General features: G+C 48.5%; 4 protein-coding genes across 5 annotated transcripts; all 4 read left to right on the top strand.

The window, feature by feature from the left end:
* The first annotated feature begins 405 nt into the window (after nt 1–405).
* LOC127748993 (protein obstructor-E-like) lies at nt 406–5884 on the top strand. Of its 2 annotated transcripts, none has more exons than XM_052265218.1 (5): nt 406–549; nt 1841–2044; nt 2596–2802; nt 3757–3970; nt 5736–5884. In XM_052265218.1, exons 1-5 carry the CDS (start codon nt 498–500, stop codon nt 5836–5838), a joined length of 780 nt encoding a protein of 259 aa, XP_052121178.1. In that variant the 5' UTR covers nt 406–497; the 3' UTR covers nt 5839–5884. The 2 variants fall into 2 exon arrangements, with proteins under 2 accessions (XP_052121178.1, XP_052121179.1); XM_052265219.1 differs by lacking the exon at nt 5736–5884 and adding an exon at nt 4620–5291 and having other exon boundaries at nt 407–549.
* A 2265-nt stretch (nt 5885–8149) lies between these two features.
* LOC113213707 (protein obstructor-E-like) lies at nt 8150–12169 on the top strand. The gene is made up of 5 exons (XM_026432843.2): nt 8150–8280; nt 9714–9938; nt 10361–10564; nt 11157–11370; nt 11690–12169. The coding sequence occupies exons 1-5, from the start codon at nt 8238–8240 to the stop codon at nt 11745–11747; spliced, it is 744 nt and encodes a 247-aa protein (XP_026288628.2). The 5' UTR covers nt 8150–8237; the 3' UTR covers nt 11748–12169.
* Nucleotides 12170–14192: 2023 nt separating this feature from the next.
* On the top strand, nt 14193–20354 carry LOC113213760 (protein obstructor-E). Its single transcript, XM_026432922.2, has 5 exons — nt 14193–14326; nt 18296–18496; nt 18840–19034; nt 19666–19867; nt 20065–20354. Exons 1-5 carry the CDS (start codon nt 14278–14280, stop codon nt 20081–20083), a joined length of 666 nt encoding a protein of 221 aa, XP_026288707.1. The 5' UTR covers nt 14193–14277; the 3' UTR covers nt 20084–20354.
* Nucleotides 20355–20486: 132 nt separating this feature from the next.
* On the top strand, nt 20487–24235 carry LOC113213759 (protein obstructor-E-like). The gene is made up of 5 exons (XM_026432921.2): nt 20487–21016; nt 21492–21716; nt 22488–22688; nt 23487–23694; nt 24007–24235. The coding sequence occupies exons 1-5, from the start codon at nt 20956–20958 to the stop codon at nt 24068–24070; spliced, it is 759 nt and encodes a 252-aa protein (XP_026288706.1). The 5' UTR covers nt 20487–20955; the 3' UTR covers nt 24071–24235.
* Nucleotides 24236–24241: the final 6 nt, after the last annotated feature.

Here is a 24241-nt window from a genome sequence, read left to right as displayed (position 1 = left end):
AAAATTTGCGTTGGAAAGGTGGTCTGAGCTGAAAAATTCCTGCAAAATTTTGGAAGTTCTACAAATAATTTCATTGTTATTTTTAGGGTGGCAAGGTTGCTGAAGGACCAGCACCTGTCACGTCGAGTGAAAAGTATAACGCTTGTCAAAGTTACTTCTAAAAAAATAAATTGTTTTCTTAAAAACACTGACTACAAGAATCTACGGTCTCGTTCCGGTCCTGCTGGGCGTTACGCGCGCTGGATGTCATCACCGTCACCAAACGCTGACGGCCGAGGCCGCGCAGCAGTAGCAGCAGCAGAAGCAGCAAAGGGAAGGTTAAATATTGGTAAAAGTAACCGGTCAGTATAGCCGCCGCTGCAACCCGGAGGGAGGGATGCAACCAATGGCGGGCCCGGACAGACCGGCCGGCGCGCACCGGGAGGGGGGCCCCGCGGGGTGGCGAGAGGCTACAGGCCGCGGGGCGGGCGCGCAGTCTCAGTCCAGCCGAGTCCACCATGCAGACGACACTCTACTGCGCGGTGCTCCTCGCCGTCCTGGCCGCCGCCCGTGAGTAGCCGTAACCTTGTTATAGGTGCTGACCGCGGTTTGACCGATGAGGCTGATCGCGGGCTGACCGTACGCACAAAACTGACCGCGAGCCGGCCGGCCCAGCCAAACGTCATAGAAAGAGTCCTCTGGAACTGCTCATTTTTCTGCAAGCCAGTGTAACTTGAGGGTATGGGGAAAGGCTGCCAATATATATTTTTTGGTACATCCTGCTTACTATACAACCTACGACCTAACTTTAATGCGGATTATAAAGAGAACTTAGATATGTGTCTACATCTTTTCTAAGCCGGTGGAAAAAGACCGTCATTTTTAACGTATGTTTAGAGACAACAACTTCATTTTGCAAACTCGTCTCCGTTTTGGAAACGGCCGCTAAATTCAGATCAGCGCGTCTAATTTCCAGACTCTAACTTCCTGGTCTGGGCGTTGCTTGTCAACATTGGATGCGGCGCGTTAATTTGACGACGGAAAAACGAGTTGGATTAGATTACATTTTATGGGCGGGTAGGGACCGCAACACGGCTCGGCAAACTGAGTGATGCCGACCGATCAGGGCGATCTGCAGCGCCAAGTCCAGCCGTGGAGGGGGCCGCTAGCGCCGACCACGCCCTGGCTCAGCCCGCGCACAGCTATTCCAGTATGAAGTAACAGAATACGCAATCCGACCAGCCAGTCGCCGTTACAACAACCAGTCCCCCTGCTTCTGTGTATGTGGGAGGGGAGGGGAAGGAGGGGATGGTGGGGAGGAGGGAGGCAGAGTCTCCGAGAAACCCGGCGAGATAGGAAAGCAGAGCGGGGGTTAAGGAAAAGAAAATTTTGTCGGAAAATTTACTGCCGGTCTCAAAAAAAAAGACAAACGGGAAGGCCCGGTCCCTGTCACAGGGTGCCCGGGTGTCCGGGTAACCGGGTGCCACACGACGGGCCCAGCATACGTCTGCGCCCTGCCCACTCACTCCTGAGTGCGGCGGTATTACGTCACCCCCCACCCCCCTCCGATGCGACCCCGGTGGCCTTGAGCGGAAAGAAAGTACCTCCGAGCAGGAGGACCGATTATCGTACAAAGAGAAAATGTAGAGCCGAGTACGTGGAGGTGATGGAAGTAGATTAAAAGCGTATCGTGTGCATCTTGGCAAGACCTGATTACAATACTATCGTCTTATTTTATATAGTCTCAGTCAAGTCCGGAATTTACATAACAGTTATTACAATCGTAAAGAAGTTTCAGATTGAACACAAGTACTAGTTTTTTTTTTTTTCAAATTATATATTGTTTCAATGTTTCCTGCAGACGGCGCCGGGTTTAAATGTCCCGACCAAAAGTATGACCTGTACGAGGACGAAGAGTACTGCGACAAGTACTACGAGTGCAACGACGGCAAATCCGTGGAGAGGAACTGCCCCGACGGTCTCGTGTTCGACCCCAACAACCACAAGATCATCAACCGTTGCGACGCTCCGTTCAACGTAGACTGCGGCGAGCGCCTCAAACTCCGTGAGTAGCAAATAATAGCAAACTCCACACCAGAAACCCAAGTTTGTCAATGTGTCAATGTGTGTCAATGTGTCAATGTGCCTCTGCAAATCTAACTGTATATAACAACTTGACAGTTAACTACGTTTTAAACGATTTTTACGTAGTTCAAACTGTTGAACTACATAGTTTAAACTGCAAAACTGTAAATTAATATTTGTTTTATTACAATTTTTATCACAAAATGTTTCTTTTGTTTGCACTGGAGCCGCAAGTGTGTAAATGTCGCACTCGGCAAATGCAGACACCAAAAACAAATGTTTTGTGATAAAAAATGTAATGAAACAAATATTATTTTACTGTTTTTGTCCCGCGGGGACGCCGAGGCGTGGATGCCTTATTACGTAATGTGCTGTGACTGGCGGGAAAAAAGGGGAGGCGGAGAAGGGGAGGGGGGGAAAGAGGGGAGGGGGTGATGGTACCCTTTGTGCCCACGTGACCCAAGTGCGCTCTTGAGTTAACAGAAATCACAACGGACACCTCAAGACCTATTTATCTTTCTCTCCGCTCAGAGCCCCCCAAGGAGACCCCCAACTGCCCCCGCGCCAACGGCTTCTTCGCCCACCCCAACCCCTCCGTGTGCGACATCTTCTACCAGTGCATCGAGGGCGAGTCGACCGAGAGCCGCTGCCCGCCCGGCCTGCACTTCGACGAGTACCAGGGCGTGTGCGCCTGGCCGGCCACCGCCAAGAGGGAGGGCTGCCAGGACGCCACCTCAAGTGAGTGATTGCAACCAACACTATAAAAAAAAAATACTTGCGATTTTACTTACCCTGGGCTTTGCAACCCCACTTTACAAGCCCTAGGTGGTCAAAATTTCCTGCCCGGACTAAGTCTTCGTCATACGACCAATACCAACAAAGTCTTCGTCACACTTTGCCAAAGCCCAAAAAAATATTCGTCAGACTTGCCAAAGCCCGACAAGGTCTGAGTTACACTTTGCCAAAGCCATAACGGTCTCTCGATGGCTATCCTTGTCCCGCTAGGCTAACGTGCGAGGTGGGCTGCCTATCCCCTGATCCGCAGGGGCCTCCCTCGCAACCGCAATGACCAAAAAATATATCAAAATATCATGGCAATTATTTATTTATTTACAACCGTCTCTCACGGATTTCTTACAGTCGGCTCGAAAGCCACGCAAAATGGCAGTGTAAAACAAATAAAAATCTAAGAAATATTATTACTATTCTTAAGATTTTTTTCGGGGAGTTTTTGGTGGATGGGGGGGACAACTTTTACAAGGTAATTGCAAGTGTGGCTAGGGGGCCGCTCCACGGATGATATGCTATCTAAAAGAGTTTACAGGTGACGCTAGGAAATTCAGGGACAATATGATAAAATTGTCCTTAGCGCCCAAAACGCATCTATTTCCACCCCGATTTCAAATGAACCGTGTAAAAATTATCCTAACAACCATTAGTAGTGTTGCGTGACGAACCAGCCAAGTGCCAATGCAAGCTCTCATAGCGCCTTACGGGTAGGCAACACATTGTATGCAGTGCTTGCGTGTACTGCGGGGTGGCCTACGCCGAGTTTCACAGGCGCCGAGCCCCTGTAACCTGACAAACGGATCTAATATAAAAAAAAAAAAAGCGAACGTAATTAATTTGAGGTAGGTCCCTTATCTTTCAAACTTGCGTGACTAAATGTTGGCACGCCGTTCCAATTTACAGACAAGCTGAAGGACGGCTTCCAGTGCCCCACCGAGCCTAAGCTGGACGGCAACGGCCAAGCCCTCGCGCACCCGCAGTACGCCCACCCCACCGACTGCCAGAAGTTCTACGTGTGCCTCAACGGGGTGCAGCCCCGCGAGCAGGGCTGCTCACTTGGCGAGGTCTACAACGACGAGATCGGCAAGTGCGACGACCCGGACAACGTGCCAGAGTGGTGAGTGTACGAGCGCATTGTGAAAACTGAGAGCTTACGCTCCGTTCCGTGTCATGACAGTTTCGGGTCGAAAATAGGCATATTACTTTTCTTTAAAGTATTTTTTTCTAAACTGTGACTTGAAATTCTGAGTTTTTGTTTCTTTTCACATTTTTCTGGGTATTTATCTAAATTTATCCTGAAAATTTTCGGCCTAAAAATCTTTCGATGGGAACTTTCCAAAAATTTTTATCCCCTACGAATCATGTTTAGCATTATGTTGCGCCAGTTCTGGTACTCCAACAGAGGTGACACTGAGCGCCTTCATGAGGTACGCATACATCACACACAGCATTCAAAAGGCTTTCGAATTGCAGAATATGAGATTTCCTATAAAAGGTCGCTTTGTTAGGGGCATTTTATTTCTTTGCGATACATCCGGGAGTTTATTTTTCCCGACACGTGACGCAAAGATGGAAAAGATAATGTCGTTGTTAGGCTTACATGAGGAAACGCCACTGGGTATGACCAGTTCCGCATCGAAGAATGTCAAAGTCGACTTGCTGTGACGTGGGTAGGTATCGAATCCCCCAGGGCGTAACGGGCGGGAGAGGCACCCTCCTTCAGCTCTCAGTCTGCTGCTAACGCGAGTGATTTTGGTGTGTTTCAGCGCCGACTGGTACAAGGACGACCCAGAGGTTGCCGCGATCAAGCAAAAGCAGGCTGCAAAGGACAAGAAGAAATTTGACAGAAATAATTAGACTTAACTCAATGAAAGTATCGAGTTACTTAACAGATCGATAGCGCCAAGCCAAACTATCTCAAATATGATACATTTTTCCCTTGCACTAGAACAGATCAAAATTAAACATCACCGTGAGGCGAGGTCTGTGACAAGGCAATCAAAATTAACTTTAACGGTTTGGAACACAACCTTGAAAGACGGTTAGAAAATTCATCAGGTTCCATATTGGAGAATTGAGTGCCTTTCGTGCCCCACGCAGAGCGTCTGCAGGTAGCTCTGGCTCTTCCTACCGTTTTACTTTTTTTTTGCGAAAAGAAATGTCTTCGCTTTCGGAGACTCTGGTTGTGTAACAGGGCCACGTTGTGCTACCTGTTCCAAAAGGTCACCGTTTGACAATATTCCCACTGCCACAACCAGTTCCCCCCGACCAGTGGGTCACAAGTACAACGCGGCAGACTGATAGAAAATGTTAATGTTTTATCATTTTTGACATTGTAAGCAGTTGTCATAGTCATCTTCATAATAATTTTTAGTGTAAGTGTTTTATAATTTGTGTTTGTAAATAAGACTAAGGTAATTAAAATGTTTTGATAGTAACTTTTCCCCATTTTAATGTACTGTATCCCTTGCTCCCCCGAACTTTATTTTGATAAACAAAGTGAGTAAATCTTACAGAGAAACAGTGACTCACTGAGGAGACCACAGCACCGGCGCCCTTACCGAAATTCTGCGGGGTTGTGGTTTACGTAATATTGCGTTACAGTCGCGCTTGTGGTTGGCTCGTTCTCTTAACATCCGTTATGCAAAAGTTCGATCCGTCTCTCGGATCATAGTAAAACACGATAGACATGTGCTGGGTGAATCAGAGCGGAGACGCTGCGCTTCTGCGGGATAGGGATTGCTATTGCATGTCCTCTTGGAGGAGCCATGGAGCTTTTCGGGCATAGGGAGGGAGTAGGCAAACCCAGCGTCCGCTCTGCCAATAAATAACTTTTTTTTTTTTTTTAACTGACCCAAAACGCTTATTTCTTCTGCTTACAGCAAAGATTATTACAAAGATCACCCGAAATTCAAGGAGCTCTACACTGATGAAGATGGCGACGGGAAAAAAGATTTCGGCAAGAAGAAGGTATTCCACAGCTAGCATTTTGTAAACTTCTATGTGTCATAGAATAAAGCACCCCATTTTATTCGTTACTTGCCTATTCCATACCTAGTGAGGTTGAGAAAGAGAGAGAAAGGAGGGGGAGAGGGGGAGGGAGAGACAGAGAGAGACAGAGAGAGACAGAGAGAGAGAGAGAGAGAGAGAGAGAGAGAGAGAGAGAGAGAGAGAGAGAGAGAGAGAGAGACAGAGAGAGAGAGAGAGAGAGACAGAGAGAGAGAGACAGAGAGAGAGAGAGTAAAATTTTGAAACAGAATTTTTGTGAAGCCCTTTTCCTAAATTCGACCAGAGGGTGATTTTACTTCCAAGTAGAAATCGGTGAAGTCGTGTTCTCTCAGGAAATGACAAAAATTTACTCTTATCTTGATAACTTTAAGATACGTAGCGGTGGTTAGGCAACAATAATCCATGCCGTTTCGGTGGGTGGCCTATCCTAGAGTCGTCAGGCGCTCAGAGCACGGGAGCGAGCACCTTTTCATTTTTTCAATGAATAGACGAGGAACGGAAGACCGGAAAGGGGGTCGGGGGTGGGGGGAGCATGACTCAGATTTGGATTCCCAATCAAGGCAGCCAGAGCGGCGGAGAAGAGTGTATACGCAAGCCTTCTTCATCCACGTAGAGGCACCGCTGGGGGCGCAGCTTCAAAAGCTTTACCGCGGTGAGCCAGATACGGAGGCGGCACCGTGCAGCAGAGTAGCCAAATCACTCGACGGCTCGCTCGTTAACCATTAGTCAATGATGAAAGGACCGCCACCGCCTTCTTGACTCTCTTTATGGTTCCCGTTAGCCTCACACAATGACGCCCTAACGAACTTGTAGGAAGGCAAACCACAGTATGCAAGCCCGCGCACATGGAGAATGCGAATGATATCCACAGCTGGAGGGCAAGGGGGTTTCCACTCGTGATTTTATTGTTCAAGCTATCACATAATACGGGCACGACGCGAACATCATTCCAGGAGTTTGCACGCCAAATTCTACAAGCATTTGGGGCACATTAATTTTTTCGACGATATTACGAAAGTGAAAACACGCTCGTTATGATGAGCCACATGCCATCTTCTTGGCGCATATCTATGACGGGTCAGATTAGCACATTCGGGAGACACTTGCCTCAATTGTGTTACTTTTGGTTGCACCCCTGTCATACCCTGTAAAGCAGTATCATCAACTCTTGCAGGACGGAAATCACCCCCAACCTCCACATCTCATTGGAGTTACAAAGACAATCAACGGCACGGGTGGCATAGTGAGTGAGGAGCAGTGTTCAGTCAAATGACCAGCGTAAAGGTCGACTGCGACACGTTCCTCATATATTGGGCAGTTTGCAACTCTGCGGAATGCATTCGCAGCGGCGAGGCGGCGGCAGCGGGGAGGGTGAGCGGGAGCGCAGCCGGCAGAGGGGACGACAGGAGACCCATCCGCCTAACGGGTCAAGCGCGCCGCCAGATTGCATCGCGCACACTGCAAAATGCTTGCAGAGAATAGGTTCGTATTGCAAACTATTTTCTTTGCAACTTGCAAAGAATTTTCAAGCATTGTAATATGATAGTTCTTCGCAAGCTTGCAAACTATTTCTTTGCAATGCAAAAACATTGTTTGCAAGGATTCTGACACCTTGCAAAGAACTTCTTTGCAATACGAACTATTTCATTGTAATACAAAGCCCACAAATTCTTTGCAACGTTGCAAAGAATATAGTTTGCAAGCATTTTACGGTGCAAATTCGTCTCACCGCAAACGACTGCTTCAGAGGGGCTGTCCGTAATGGCAGTGGACAGGTTGGGGAGTCCTTTTATCACGGCCACCAGGAACACGTTCGGAATCACACCATGGTATTCGTACCTTGGGGTACAAATATCTTATCTCAGCACCTCTAGGAACCCCGGGATACAAATATAACACTCATTTGGTGATCATGATAACAGCATCCACGTGGTTTATTGGTATCCTCAGAGGAGAGACGAGGCAGGGGGGGGAGTACTGTCACCTATGATCGAGGAAGGCGGTGTGCAGCAGCAGGAGGAGAAGAATGTTGAAAGTGGTGATGCGTCATGAAGTAACGGATTTGAAAACGGCTTGCTTGGCATCTCTTTGCGGCTGGTTGCGGCGGTGGTGGTGGGGCGAGGGTAGGCGGGGTCGTGACGGCCACCTGATGTACCGCGGGGCCCTGGGGGGCCCTGGAGGGGCCCTGGGGGGGCCCTGGAGAGGCCCTGGAGGGGCCCTGGGGAGCCGCGTCGGGCAGGTGGTGGTGGGGTTGGCGGGGCGCCGGGCCGGGCGGGCCAACGCCAGGCTGCAGCAAGGCAAGTTGGAGTACGGCAGTTGTCATCGGGGACCACAGGTGGACACAGCAACATCCACAGCGGCACCAGCTCGTCATCATGTTGCTCATCCTTGTAGCATGCCTGCCCGCCGTCATTTTGGGTAAGTTGTCGGTTAAGAGTGAGCATGATGCTAATCTAGATGTATAAGTCGCCAGATTTTGACAGGCTACTCTTTGTATCATTGTGGGAGTGTTCAGCGGGAAATCCCGTTGGAGGTTAAAAAATCATTTAAAAGTCCGATATAGCATTAGGAATAACATCAACACCTTTCTGGTGACTGTTTTGAGACAGCCCCCGAGACTTTTTTTTTACGTCACACTTGAAAGACATTTCTGAAGTGAGGGAAGGAAAACGTTACCACCAGTAACGATAGAAAATAAGTCGACGGGCTTACAGCTGACAGACTTGTACTTCGTCTACTGACAAAGTACATTATTCAAAGCTGGTTGGTACTAAGACTTGCGACGTGCTTTAGCAAAAAATCAGATCAGATCGGTACGTACGCTACGGTACGTACGGATACAAAATCTGTACAAAGGCTCTGCAGTGGCAGTTTCGGAAGGACCTTTTAGTGTACTTAGGTTTACAAGAATTACATTTCGCACGATGCACTCACATTTGCATGCAGCAATGAACAAAAATAATGTATAGTTATGTTTAGTCTAAGTGTAAGGTATCATCTGCTAAAAAAATCTTCTGCCATGTAGAGTGCAGACCAGAATGCAACCCCCGCCCGGAGAGCTCGTCCAGCCGTAATAAATGTATAAGCAACAAATTGATCGCGGCCAGCAGGACTTTCAAAAGCGGACAAGTGCGTCCTGCGATAACGCACCACACCCGCTCCGGAAGTCGTCAGACGCTTTTTGGCGCCGATCAGTAAAACTGCCGCCCAAGTCCATTACCTAATCGTAATCGGCCCCTTTTCGCGCGGCTCGACTCGCCCGGCAGGAACCAACAAAAGACTGCCGCTTTGACTTCTCCGTCATACCCACAAGCAGAGAGAGAGAGAAGGCGGTGGGCGGTAGCGGGCGACGGCTCCACTCGAGCTGAGTCTTGAGTCTTGATAGAGGGGGAACGGTTTTAGGGTGAAAGGCTGACGTAGCACAGGCATCTCGATGTAGAAAGTACGAGAGATGGTCCTTCACTTACCTCCCCGGGGAAGGGCGCTCTCTTGCTCATCAGGATTTATTACCCAACAAAAGCCTTATACGTCGGAAGTCCCATAATAGGCGCGTGGCGAGTAATAACAGTGCTGTGATGTAATTTAACTGGAAACAACCGAGTAAAAACAATGACTCAGATCAAAGATTATAATTTTAGAAACAGGGTACTGAGGTCCTGGATTCGCCAAATATTAAATAGACTTTGAAAAAGTATTATGAGCATCAAATATCCAATGTCCGTCGCAGTTGCATGCCAAATTCATTGGTGTAAAATGGAAAGGGCATAGGTCCACGTAGACTTCCTCCCTTTTTACTTTTCACCAGTGAATTATAATTTTCATATTGTTAATCACGCTGATGTTTTCAACAGCGGCACCCCAGCAGCCTGACGGTCCGCCACCCTCGGCGTACAAGTGCCCGGAGCCGAACGGCGTGTTCCCTGACCCCTTCCAGTGCGACCTCTACTACAAGTGCACCAAGGGCGTGGCCGAGGAGAAGCTGTGCCCCGACGGGCTCGTGTTCGACGACGAGAAGACGAGCCACGAGCGCTGCGACAACCCGGCCAACGTAGAGTGCGGCGAGAGGCGCGAGCTCCGTGAGTCACACTAATTTACACTTTGAAATATGTCCCCTTTGTAGATTTGCGATATTTCAAGTTGTTTCCAAAAAGGAACAAAGTTTGCGTTGCGTTGCGTTGCGTTTAACGCTGATGTCTGAAGCTTCTGGTTGGTAAATTAGAAGTGTGAACAAAGAAGCATTCACTTTGCGCCGTGGGTTCGTTAAATTACGTAGTCGTTCATAAAGCTGTATCTACTGTTCACACGAATATTTTTCACAGTGTAAATCAATTGATCCGTGTTTTCTTGCAATTCACACGAGGAAAGCGTGTCCGTCTGGTTAATGTAGCCCAAGGCCTAGACTGGCTAAGGCCGGGGGTCAAACTTGCCCTTAAACCCGCCCGCAATCGATACTCGTCAACCTTGGTCACACGAGACGCGGCTCATCTTCTGCTTCCAGAGGAGCCCAAAGGCAACAAAGAGTGCCCCCGGGCCAACGGGTACTTCCGGCACTCCGACCCGACCGCCTGCGACAAGTTCGTCAACTGCGTGGAGGGCGTGGCCCACGTGATGCCCTGCCCGCCGGGCCTCATCTACGACGACAGCCGCGGCACCTGCAGCTGGCCCCACGAGACCAAACGCGAGTGCGGCGTCGCCAAGAGGGGTGAGTGACCCTCACTTCACTTTTTCAACAATTGTTTTCGAAAATAAATTATTGGGGGAGAATGTTGGTCTCTTTGTGGGGCTTCATGCAAGGGGTCGTCGCAATACTACGTGACTTAAACGGGGTGGGGTACAAATATTATGGAGTTCCAAAAATATCAGGAACATAACTTGAGTCCATGTAGAGACCCTATGATATTTGTACCCCCGGGGTACAAATATCATGGGATCGTACGGACTTTAATGATGGCCCCGATGCTTTTGGTACCCCATAATATTTGTGCCCCCCCTAAAATTCACGTAATATTGGAACGACTCCTAAGGCGATATTTTCTTAGCACTGTGGGCTGAAAAGTCACCATAAAAAAGTAGTGTCGTGATAAGTTCAGACCAAAGTTCCCACATAATAAATTTTCCATACTGAGTCTTTCTTAGCAGCCTCCCGCCGGCAAAGCCTTTTTCTGCAGCGGTCACTTGGCCAAGCCTTTCTCGCAGGAAGGTGTCGAGAAGAGGATGGAACAGGTGTCCCATCCAATAAGAGAGGAATTAACTAGGTACACCGTTTTTCAAGGTATTGTTTTTCTCACGAACAGATGTACTCGAGGACGGATTCTCCTGCCCTGAAGGGGAAGTCATGGGACCCACCGGCAGGCCACTGCCCCACCCCACCTTCCCGCACGCCGACGACTGCCAGAAGTTCTACATCTGCAGAAACGGCGTTGTTCCCCAGCCGGGTTCTTGCCCTTACGGCGAGGTCTACAACGAGGAGACCTTCAAGTGCGACGAGCCCGGCAACGTCCAGGGATGGTCAGTATCGCGTTGATACCCCGTGCTTTGCTGTCCCTGACGCGTAGAGTATCGGACTCAATGGTTTACTTTAATTCTATGTACTGCTTTGATCTTCACGCAAAGTCATGCTTCGCTCTATTATCGAAAGGATTGAATACGACATAAGGACGTTTAACGTAGAGAATTGAAAGTTGTTGTTTTTAGAAGAAAAGTTAACGTACAATTGTTATAACTTAAACCAGACCCGCGTCCCCACGTTTCCGTTAATGCACATTTTTAGAATGTGAGCAGTGATTTAATAAATGTCACTAATTTGATTTTTATTTTGTCATTCCAGCGAAAAATGGTACGAGAACGGCAACGCTAAGCCACCACCACCAGCAACCGAGGTGTAGATGCACGAGCAAGAGAAGAATTGAAAAACAGGTGGAATTAGCATAAGATTAGGATAACGCATTAGACTGATATAGGTCATAGGCAAAGATCGTGCAAAGGACGTTGAAATAATGTGCTAAAATGACGCATACCTATACCATAGATAAGGCATTCATTGTAAAATCAACGACATTCACCTCATACAGCATATCTATAGGCGTTTTAATTGATGTATTGGAGTTTCAAGCATTACTGTGATGTTAAAATACTTGTCATACAGGAATAATTTTGCATTTAGCTGAAGAGAATTGAAATGTTTAGTTTGATGACCACTCCTTAGATTAGCATTATAGCAGAATTTCGATCACATTCAATAATTTATGTACAAAAACGTGTATAGGGTAAGTTTTTTACTTTAATAAATGTTTTATTACTGTTAAAATTTTTAAGGTTGTCTTTCTGAAAGCAGAGCGGTGGCATTCCATTGACTCTGACGCTCATCCCATGTTGCATACGTTTGCACGTTTCCTGCCAGCCAAACACGGAAAAGACTTGGTCATCGCCAATCACGCAATATTCCGCATACGCAGATGCTCTGCCTTTCGAAGGAAATATATAACAGTAATCCGAATAAGTTGCCTTCCCGAGGAATACAAGCGCCTAATAAACCCCTGTAGAATTTCAGATAAAAGTGTCGATGTCCATAACAGCCTAGGGCAGGTTTAAAGAAAAACACAAATTGTTCCTATTTTTTTCGCTGTGTTCACCTTATAGCTTCGCGCTTTGCCACTATAGAGCGAGCCCTCGCATGGCCTTTTAACTGCCCATCGAAACGACTCCTCGGTCCTAGCGGTGACAGTCGGATAATAGGTTCCTTTAACTTGGTGAACTCTGATCTTTGGCGGTAGCAGTGACCGCTGCGGATCCTCCTGGCGACAGCCGACCTCACTGGGCCGCACCACGAGTGTGAGAGAGAGGCGGTGGAGAGGTCCGTTTTCGACTCAGCCGACCAGGAGCCGCTGGCCTTGGCTATGCCCGCCCCCTACCACGCCCATAAGTACAGCGTGCTCGCCCGTCCCGAGAACACATGCTTGTGGATAGCCTATTGTCTGAACTTGACACTTGCGTTGTTGATAACAGTGAAGGCTCGATTTAATTAGATAATACACACCCGTCACCAGGTTAATTTTCATAACACAGCATACCGATAGGGTTTTGTAGTGTTCTTTGTTTTTTCAAGAACCTTTTCAAATACGTTTTGAATGTTCCTAAAACATTTTCAACATGAGAATGCGTGAACAGATTGAAGCAAACTTACCGCCGGGTTGGTTTTGAAAGCGAGTTATCGTGGTGCGGAAGGTGGCAGCAGCCCGACCTGCATATGCCCCACTTTGCGATGCAGCGTGTAGCTGGGTTCATTGCGGACCAAGCGGAATGGCTGCTTGTTCGAGATACCGGGGCCCAGAACGGGGGAGGGTGGGTAGGGTGGTGGGCTCCGGAGAGGGGAAGGCGCCCCGCTTACACTCTATGGCCGATAATTCACATGGAGAAAAATCCGTTAGCAGCACCACTAAATCCCATACAAACTAACTGGTTTGCATCTTTTTTACCTACGAATTGGAATCATTTTTATGCACACATTTCCGCGTTGACTTTACGAAATCGTGCACTTCTGCGCCGGAACGAAACGTTGGTTGGCCAATTTCAACTAGTATTTAGCACAGACGTTAGGACAAAAACCATTCAGATCCATTTAGCGGGTGTAGAAGACGGTGGCTATAGAAACATAGTTTTCATCTTATAGCTGCACACTTAAAAGTACGATAAACTTTGGATTAGCTTTCGCAAATAACGAACGAAAGCTCAAAAAATGGCTCAAGCGGATCAGATAGGAAGGGAGGGTGCGTTCGCGTTTATTTCCCTGATGCAGGACCAAAGATTAACTGGTCCGGAGAAGTTGGCGAAGTCGGCGTGGTGGGCGGGCGGGCGCCTGTGGTGTGGGTTATCGGGCGTTGCGGTTCATCAGCAAAAGGTAACACACTAACAAAAATTTCTCGACTCAGATACACAACTGACACAACAAACCACCAGCCAACTACAATAGATTTGCAAAGTTGCACTATTTCTTTTTCCATGTGCAGTAACACATCTCAGACACCTTCCTCTTAAAGCGGTGGGGCGGCCGCCCCCTACCAGAAAGCAAAAGTGGTGGGGACGGCACGGCGGGCGAGGCGATGACGGGCCCCCTCCCGGACAACGCCGCGGCCGGGTAAGCTCACCCGGGGGGCCGCCGCGGTGGTGCAGGCCGCCGGGGAGGTCAGCTTCTCCGAGACCGACCGTTCGGCCCCGCCACCCTGACCGCTACACTACGCCACTGGCCGTGCGGCCTCCGCGTCACAGAGCGGTCACATGGCTATGGCCCACGGTGGGGCGCGGCGTGCAGGCGTGGCGTGGCGGGGCGTGGCGGGGCGGGGCGGGGGCTGTGCGTGTGTGGTAGGTGGGGTGCTCTCTCAGTCTCCAGCCGCAGCCCGCCGCAGCCGCAGCAGCAACATGACGAGAGTCTTAGCAGTCCTCGCCCTCGCCCTCCTCGCCGGCTTGGGTAAGTTGTGCGGGTGCGAGAGAGAGAGACAGTGCGCGTACGCAGCGGAGAGAGAGAGCGAGAGAGAGGGAGGGAGCGCATCGTGCAGCAACTAGGAGGACCCCATCCCTGCGCTGCGACGTTCACCCACTCGGATGGTCCCATCGCGTTTGCCTCCTGCCATATGTTGACTGCGACCAACAAGTCAACAGTACATGGCTCTGGAGCCCAGCGCCGTATCAACACCACGGGCAGTGACTGTCAATAAGCCCTCGCACGGTAGTTTGTACCGTGTCCAGTTAACCGCCACTGCCAATAAGGACTCCCTGCGCCGACTGCAAACAGACACAATCGCGGAGCCCACAAGTATCGACGTTGGCAACGGCCGCCGTTTGTCAGGCCGCCAGCAACGGGCGCACGTTGCGCGCGTGACCAACGGAACTTTTAGGCCCGGAGGAAAAGACGAGATTCAAATCCAATTTTTTTTTGTATTTTTTTATTACTTTGTCCAGACGGCCAAACATTTCTGTGTCTCTGTTTTGCACTACGGGCTGTTATTACGTGCCGGTGCTGTTATGTCACTCGAGGACATGCGTGTATGCAGACTGTCACACTGTCACACTTTCGCGCGCATTTTTCGAGCGTTGCGTATAGACGACACTGTAAGCGCAGGCACCGTCTGCGTGCAACAGTGTCCGATGCAAATTTTTAGCTAGGCCTGTTTCGTGGCATAAAAGAAAAAGAGAAGCAGGTTCATGTTGTTCAACATACATCGCAGTACAACATCAAATTGCAGTGTCCATTCCCTCATCCTTCTATCGAGCCAAAAAAACGCCGGTTTAAAGAATTTCAAATGCGACTTTGAAATATTCGCGGGCTTTGGGGCTTTGGGGGGCCTTTGATGTATTGATACACCTCTTGCGGCTTGAAATATGCCTGGGACGGCATCTTCTATTCCCAGCCGGGTCTATGGGCGCCCTGTACACGAGCTAGTCGTGGCCAGGGGTTACAACTTGGACGACGGTTTACACCTCTCAAATAATAACAACACGAGTCGCGCTGCCTGTCTTGCATCACCGCCGGGCTCCCGCACGGCGGCCCGCGTTGGTGCAGCGCTGCCAACCGTTTGAGGCCTTGCTGCTGGACCACGAGAGGCTGCCCGTCCGTCCGACCGTCGGCCCGTGCGTCTGCCCGACCCACCTCGCTCTGATCTCTGCTCACTCACTTTCCATTTCAACGCGCCGTGCGTTGTGCCCCTCAAGGTCTCGGCGGCGAGGCGGGGCAGGGCAGGGCCACGAGGCGGCCCGGGGGGCCCCGGCCGGGACCCACAGGCCCGGTGGTCCCACGGGAGAGTCACGGGTGATTGGTGGGGATATTAAAGTCCGAAATTATTCCGGGCAAATTCGATACTTGTCCATGAACAAAGGGTAAAAATAAAACATCTCTGAAAAAATTCAGAGAGTTTTTGTTTTAATCTGAAAAAAATAACTCCAAAAACACCGGGAAATCAAAGTCCCTGGAAAACGCGCACCTTCATCCTTCATCCTGGTATTAAAAGGATGGGATAAGCCTTCTAAATAAATGCCGGTTGGTATAAGTGAACGCGCAGTCGTATAACCTAGAAAAAATAGCTTAGAATTTCAAGTATTTGATCTTTTCTTTCATGGATAGAAGTTAGCTAAAAATATTGACAGCACTCTGTTCGTGACTATTCTCTTTAAGGTAATTATCAAATAAGCCAATTTTAAAGAAAAAAATGGAAAGGCCGTTGTGTGAAGAATTTTGACAAGGAATAATTCTAATGAGTTTTCAAAATCCGAACATAATATTTGTCCGTGTTTTATAGGCGAAGAAGTTATCACTGTTGTGTATGACGTATGCCCTAGAATTTAGTTTGTCTTTTTGGGTTTGTTAAAGACAGCATTTTAGCAATCATTTTTTTCCAGAAGAAACAAAGCGATCTACTATATAATTTATATGGACTGTCTCGTTGTACAGCGGCTTCACAGCTGCAACGCAGAGCTCGTCGATTCGACTTACTAATTTCCCTCTGGATCAGTCTCTCGCTGCTTCCTCTTTGCGTGCTGTCCGATGTGATGTGCAATAACTCTTCCAATCCTGATCGCAATAGGAGGAGGAAGCCGGCAGTCGTAAACGAACTCGAACAGGATGAGGACCAGATCGGAGTTATGAAACGTAACTAAGACACCGCCCTAAAACACCACCCGTGCTCGCGAGATCGACTTAAGAATCGTCTAGAAAGTACGTCAGTTTTTCTCAGATTCAGTCGGCAAATAACAAGAGCACGGCGCCTGTGAAACTGTGGGTAGGCTACCCCGCATTACATGTATGCATTGCAGGCAAGATGTTGCCTACCCACCAGGCGCTAAGAGAGGTGAGAGAGTGTAGACTTGGCAGATCCGTAACGGCGAATGACAAGAGACGATCTTTCTGAGAAATTACTTACGTATGAAAGTCGTTAGTCCGTCAGTACCAGCGTAACAGAATCAGAATTTCTTTCACCGAAATTTCCTGCAGTCGCTGTCGAGGAATGGTCCAAAAAAGGACGTCCCCCCCACAGGCCTTAAAAATGTCGCTTCGCACCTGATTATCGATAATGTACCGACAGGAAACTATGATCGTTTTTCAAGAAAAGCGAGTGCGTTTCGAACAAAATCATGGGCCAAAGTGTGGACCACGACTCACACCTCTTTTGTGTCCGGCAAGTAAAGTATTAAAATGTCCCCGTTAGTAGAGCGTGTCGTTTCACATCAGACATCTGGGCGCGCGGCGCGGGTGGTCTCCGCTCGCGTTCCCTCCCGCTCCAAAAGACTCGTGTTCTCGCGCCCGTGCGAGAGGTGTTATCCCATCGGATGATTTGGTCAATGTTCCGTGCAAGAGCGCCCGAGCGGTGTTACACGTACGGCGCCTCGCCTCTCCCACCCGCCTATCCATCGCCGAGCTCTCGACCGCCAGGTGTTTCCGATCGGCAGAGTGAATCTCGTGACTGCAAAACACTTTAAGCGGTCAGGCATGGGCTCTCAATGATGAGAAGATAATATCCCAGGTCGACCGCATTTGTGAGGGGGGGGGGGATTCATTCGGCGACCATCTCGAGCGGATCGCAAAACTTGAGGCGCTTTAGCGTGATTTTCCCTCGACCAAAAATGCTGGTGACATCCAACTATATTAACATGCACTGTTGGCAAATAAACGACTAAAAAACTAGGTTTCACGTCGAGTCGAGCTGAGTCGTGCGCAAGGCAGGGCTGGGGCTGAATGCCTTCTGCGTTGGCAGCCCTGCGGTGCTGTACTTTGCGCGCTCGGCGCCCCGAAGTAGACCGATAGGGTGCTTGGAGGTAACTGTTTTGGGCGGCCGTTTGTGTTGGCATCCCTGCTCCGGCTGTACAGTGACGCAAGGCGCGCCTCGCCGCCTCCGCCGCACCGCCGCCGCCACTCACTTTCGCGCTGTTGCACTTCACCGCCTTCTGTGCCCGGCCGCGCATTATCGACCGCATTATTCGTAATATGAGCAGCGCCTTATGAGGAAGGCGGTGCAAAGACAAGCGTCATACGGCACGCCCGGCTGGCGCTGGCCTTTCACCGCGCAAAAGTTTAGTAACAGTAATGCAAATGAATAATAAGAACAAATACACATATATGAACCAAAGAGTGCCGCAGCTTAACACTTGCAAGCATTCAACTCCATACTGGCAAGTGTTCCACTTGGTAGATGTGCACTTTTTACACCCAGAAAAATAGTTAAAATTTACTTGAAACAAGAGACAATTTTTCGGGGTATAGTGTTCAGCTCCTCAGTTGCACACTTCCTTAGAACAACCTTCAACACCTGGTTTATCAGTGTAACGTGTAAACGACATATTTGTGACAAGTCAATGTACCTTTAATCATACAATCGGCAAAGCTTGACGAAAAAAGTGCGACATGAAAAATATGCGACTCTATAATTTGTCGTGTTCTCGTCCACAGTGAGCGGGCAGGGCTGCCCAGAGCAGCACGGCGTCCAGGCCTACCCGCACCCGGACCTCTGCGACCACTTCTACCTCTGCACCAACGGCACCCTCACCGAGGAGGTGTGCGAGAACGGCCTGCTGTTCGACGGCAAGGGCGCCGTGCACAACCACTGCAACTACCACTGGGCCGTCAACTGCGGCGCGCGCAAGTACGAGTGTGAGTATCTGAATCTAATTTAAAGCGTAGCCCAATTACTCTCTTTTTAAAAAAAATAGTTTTATTGACGTTTTTTGTGGGTTTTTAAATTTAAAAAGCAGCAGTCTGATGTTCTGTTCTTTTTTCCTTTATTTTTCTGAGTTTTTACCATAGTTTTTAAAAGGGAGGCGACTGATTTTTGTATCCCCCTTTGAGTCCCCCTCGGAGAAAAGTCTAGACAATGATGTTGTGCGCACTGTTTACAACGAAAAAGCGCAAACGGGGTAGTCAGCTTGCACGCCAACCGCTCTTCTATAGAAAGGTCTACAAACGTCAAATAATTAGTATGACTCTATCTCTCCAGTGGTGCCCCTGTCTACCCCGGGATGCGAGTTCCAGTTCGGTATCTACGCCGAGGCCGCTTGCTCCACCAACTACTACAAGTGCGCGTACGGCGCGGTGCACCCTGAGTCCTGCGAGCCCGGCCTCGCCTACGACGAACGCACCCACTCCTGCAACTGGCCCGACCTTCTCCTCGAGCAGGGCTGCAACCCCGAGCGTAAGTTGTCATAGACGCACTGACAAACCCAGTAAGAAACCAAAATCGATGTCGAATCGACGTTGAAACGATATCAGGTATCAAAAACACGACGATTACAGGTGGTGAATTTCATGATTTAAAATTATATCGGTCTGTCAAAGTTTCGATATCATAGAGATGGTGCCACAACGGTTTTACATTACCTAGTATTCCTAGTTTCGTTATGTAGTTTTTATATTGATTCCGATTGTAGAACAGTCTCTAAAGTGACAGCGAAAACAATGAATGTTAATATCGGTGCAACAAAAGCCAACGAAAGCTAAGTGGGCGTGGGTGGAAAATGTTTTTTTGGCCTTAAGAAAGGGTAACGCGCAGCGTCCGGCATAGGCATATATCGCGAGCACTATGAAAAATATATTTGTACATGTACAATATATTTTGTAATTTGCCATTTACAATACGAGTCGTACATGTACAACCTCCTACTGTCGCTCAATATTCGATTCCAAGTCGATACGTAGGACAAGTAAATTGTACAATTTTAGATTATGCTTGTACGACTTCGTCCATGGCAAATTTTTCTGTACCGTACCCGGTACGACAATTTCTCACAGTGAGTTCTTATACCACCGACTCTTCCCCCCTGCAGAGATCGTCGGCTTCAAGTGCCCCGAGAAGGTGAGCGGAAAGGCCGCCAAATTCTACCCGTTCCCGAGGTACGCCATCCCGGGCGACTGCACCCGCTCCATCACCTGCGTCAACGGCTTCCCCAGGATCACGGCCTGCGGCGAGGACAAGGTGTTCGACGCCGAGTCCCTCACCTGCGACGAGCCCGAGCTCGTTCCCTCCTGGTGAGTCGTGCCGCCCAGTGGGTAGGCAGCCATTCGTGCGGCACAGAGGAGTGGAAGGGGTGCGGTGGTGACTAAAAATAACCAATTGTTCCTCTCTGCACCTGCACCGATTTTGAATCGAAAGTGAACCAACGTTCAAGCAAAATGTTGTTCTACTTAAGGTAATGGCACTAATTACCGCGTCCATTTTCTTTCAGCGCCCATCTGAGGAAGTAACGCAGCACCCGGGGCAAAAGAAGTGCAACATGAAGAATACCAGTGACTTTCCTCGAGACGAAAAATTGTGCCTCGCCTCGCATCACAATTACTTTTTTGTTTAATTTCGAACGTTACCAGTTTAGTTTGTAGAAGTTTCATTCCTATGTTGGCTTGTGATTGACTTTTTAAGCTATCGATTTAGAAATGTACAAATAATGCCATGTGATAGAAACCATAATTTTATTACTTTTGACAAATGTGGATAAATAGACAACGACCTTTTTAGACAGATGAACGGTACTTATTTTTAAAAAAATAATGAAAACAGGAACTACCATTACCTCTATCTAGAATACCCTTACTTCCCCATTTTCAGTGAAAGCTAGGAGGTAAGTAGACTCAGAAGGGGGAAGGAGGTTCGATGGCCGAAGACAATCAAACAGCGCCAGAGCTATCTGCGTACCCACAAACTGTGAAGCCCTCCCACCCTTTAGCCAAGCGCCGCACATTTTGTTAGCCCACCCTTTTTTTTTTACCGACACCCTCCTTTTTTGCAACACTTCCATTTTGTCGCTGGCACCGCAGGGGGGAAGTGCAGCACTGCTACGCGTCCAGTTCGTTAATGGCCGCCCCGCATAGCGGTTCGCGACTCCCTTGCATTCCTTCTCCGTCACCCGGGACCGTCATCATCAGCGTCCTCACCGTCGTGTCCCCCACTACCGCCCCGGGACTGTTCACATTAGAATCAGGTCGAACGGGTGGAGGAGCCACCGAGCCAGTGGCCAGATAGAGGAGTTGGGACGTTCAGACCGCGTTCAAGTTCACGGGAGTGAGGAAGCTCGAGCCCGGGTGCCGTCGCGCTATCGCGGACATCAGCGAAGGCCGTGAACATGACCTCCACGTTGACCGCAGTGGTGACCACCACGGCCTGCCTCGTGCTACACCTCACAGGTATGAGTGACGTATGAACAGGGATGAGAATTTCGAGGCAGCCGCAGTTCCAGGTGCTCAACCATTTCAAAACGACACGACACTAGCCACACTTAAAACTGTGGTTTTTCGTAGAGGTGGTATGGATCACCATCATTGTCAAACGGTTCTAGGGAAACATTAACACGCAGCTTAACTTTAAGTTTGCATTGGCGGGAGACTAACCTAACCACGAAGAAAAATAACTGTACTTAGGATGGGTGAAACTTGTAACTTTTCAGACAAAAATTTGTATCCGATTAAGATGTTCTTAATAAACACATCCTGGCTTGTGGATACAAAATTGTCCATTGGCATTTAGAGCTCAGTTGTCACAATTTTCCTACAATGTTGGTATCGATTACACAAAACGAAATCAGTTTCACCAGCCAGAGACAGACAGCAGTGCAGCTGCGGGGCTCTCGACAAGATTCGCCGACCGTTGACTTGTTTGCAGCTGCGGAGCAGGTGGCATCGCTGCCGCAGGTGGAGTGCCCCGAGAAGGAGGGCGTCCAGACGTACCCCCACCCCGAGCTGTGCGACCAGTTCTACCTGTGCAGCAACGGCACTCTGACCCTGGAGCGCTGCCAAAACGGACTGTTGTTCAAGGGAGGACACGGGGCGACCCACCACCACTGCCACTACCACTGGGACGTCGACTGCGGCAACAGGGCGTTGGAGTGTAAGCTGGAGTATATTAGGGGAAGAAGAGTACGGCACCCTGCACGCAAAAAAATATCGGCTACACGACTAGGAAAACACATGTGATATATAACAACTTGCAAAGGCACTTCTGCCTCTGTACATGCACTAAAATTGCCGAAAATAGCTAGCGCTTCTCTACAGGTGCTGTTATTTCACTAACGCTACTAAATAGGCATCAGATAGAACCTTTTTGGATGTAAAAAAGCTTCTATTTGGAAGCAATACGTCTTGCGAATATGGCGAGTATATCAGAAAACTAAGCTAATAATAAATTAAAACAAAACACATTTTTGACAGACATTATTTTGAGTTTGCGTATTGCTGAGACTCTCAATACCTGCACGTGTTCAGAGACTATTACAACGGCGGATTATCACTAATTATTAACATTTTTTTAAGCCTGCTCCACTAAACCGGCCACGTAAACTTCTCATACTTGCGGTGCCTGTGATCATAGTTTTGACCAAATAAAAGGTTAAAGTAGCGACCGGGTGACTCTGTAAGAGATACTTACAAGGGTTGCATGGAACTGCACGTTGTAGAATTAATAATGAATTTGTAAAGTTACAAGGACTAAGAATCGTCCATGGAGTATACTCTCATGAATCGTCTCGGGATTCACTCAGCATGCAAAGTACGCTGTCGTAAATTTAGATAATATTTTGTTTATTGCAAATACAAAATGTTGTAAATTAACAAGGGTATTTAGCACAGTGGACGTTTCTCCGAATGTGACTTTTGTCCGCAGTGATTCCCCTGTCGTCCGACGGCTGCGAGTTCCAGTTCGGTCTGTACACGGATACGGCGGGGGCGTGCAGCGGCAAGTACACCCGCTGCGAGTTTGGCCGCGCCCAGCTGGTGGAGTGCCCGCCGGGGCTGGCGTTCGACGTCACCATCCACCGCTGCCAGTGGCCAGACCAGCTGGAGCACATCGGCTGCACCGCGGAGCGTGAGTAACGACGTCAAATATTTGTCGTGAATTTTTAACACTATGAAGCAAAACTTGTAAAATACCACACCACTTTCTTGGAATTTTAATTTAAAAACACAACCCAAAAAGAGTTTGTTTTGGTTGTGTTGGTTGTTTAAAATATTTGTAAGTTGTAAGCAGCCTATTTCTTTTCTTAACTATTTCAAATTGACTGAAAATTTGTAATCTTTCGTGATCATTTCTCTGATATGACGGACAGTTGTGATTTCCAAAAAATTGACGAGGGTTCTCGCGAGGTTGTTTTCATAACAAACTTGCTGTGACATTTCGATAATTGTTTTAAACATTGAATGTGAATTTACAGTCGCACATACTTATTGTATATGGTCTACGTTGAATTCCATATATTTTATTAAATGATTTCGGGAGCCTGCTACCTCTAGGTGTGCAAATAAAAATCCACACATACATCTACCAGGCAAGTGTGCGGCATTCACATCACACACTTCGGTTTGCTGTGTAGCATACCGATGGCAGTACTCCATGGGGCAGAGAGTCTAGGCGCCGCCATTTTAAGGGATATGGGGTACTTACTTTCACTCACAAGTCCCCTTGAAGTTCTCCCGCCTACTGCGCTATTCCAAGAGGTAAAAACAGCAGCGTCGTCTACTTTTGGTTTAGTTTCTCCCGCGTCAAATCGGCACCTCCTGCTGACTTTTCCACAAATAAGCCTCCCGAATACGAAAACAAACCGCCATTCACGAAGACGAAGATTGCCTGGTGCCACTAACCCGAGATCTTTTTCCCCGTGTACAGAGGTGACTGGGTTCAAGTGCCCGTCGGGCATCCCCTCCGACCCAGTCTCGGCCCGCTTCTGGCCGTACCCACGCTTCGCCATCGAGGGCGACTGCGAGAAACTCATCTCGTGCGTCAACGGCCACCCGAGGATAGTCTCGTGCGGAGAGGACCTGGTCGTGGACGACTCCACCCTGACATGCGAGGAGCCCGAACTGGTCCCCAATTGGTGAGTGAGATTCCGAGCGGAGCCGGACGGGCCAATGTTTGTTGTCCCATCCTATGTCTGAAGTTTACCGTAAATAAAATAGAACACCACCTTCCCCCTGCCTCACCAAAAATAAAATAAGGTTATCATTTTAGCACAGTGCTCGCTGTCACAAACTTGGACCATTTTACTGTGACGGCTTGCAACCGAAGGAGGACAGGTTGTCCTAAAATATGAAAAATGTTTTTCCCACAGAAACGGTTTTGCAAAAACCCAACAAGTCATAGGATAAAACTGTCCGTTTACATTCAGTTTGTTTGTTTCTATTTGCAGTCATTATGTGCAGCAGAGACGAAGGAGGAGCGTCAGAGAACGGAGAAGTGACCGGACGAACTAGATTATTTTAAATAATAACGCACCTTTAGATTAAGCAACTGCCGTTCGTTGCTTGTCTTGAAGTATTGAAATAAGTATTATTAGAACATTAAGGAATCTTCATTTGTTTTCTTAGAAACGCAATCTCTTTTCAATCACAAGTTCTCGAAGGGACTCACAAATCACGCTCATA

This window comes from Frankliniella occidentalis, unplaced genomic scaffold, assembly GCF_000697945.3.
Source record: "Frankliniella occidentalis isolate FOCC.00 unplaced genomic scaffold, Focc_3.1 Scaffold25, whole genome shotgun sequence".
NCBI classification, from domain to species: Eukaryota; Metazoa; Arthropoda; class Insecta; order Thysanoptera; family Thripidae; genus Frankliniella; species Frankliniella occidentalis.
Note: the sequence above shows the minus strand (reverse complement) of the source record. Positions and strands in the feature narration are given on the sequence as shown.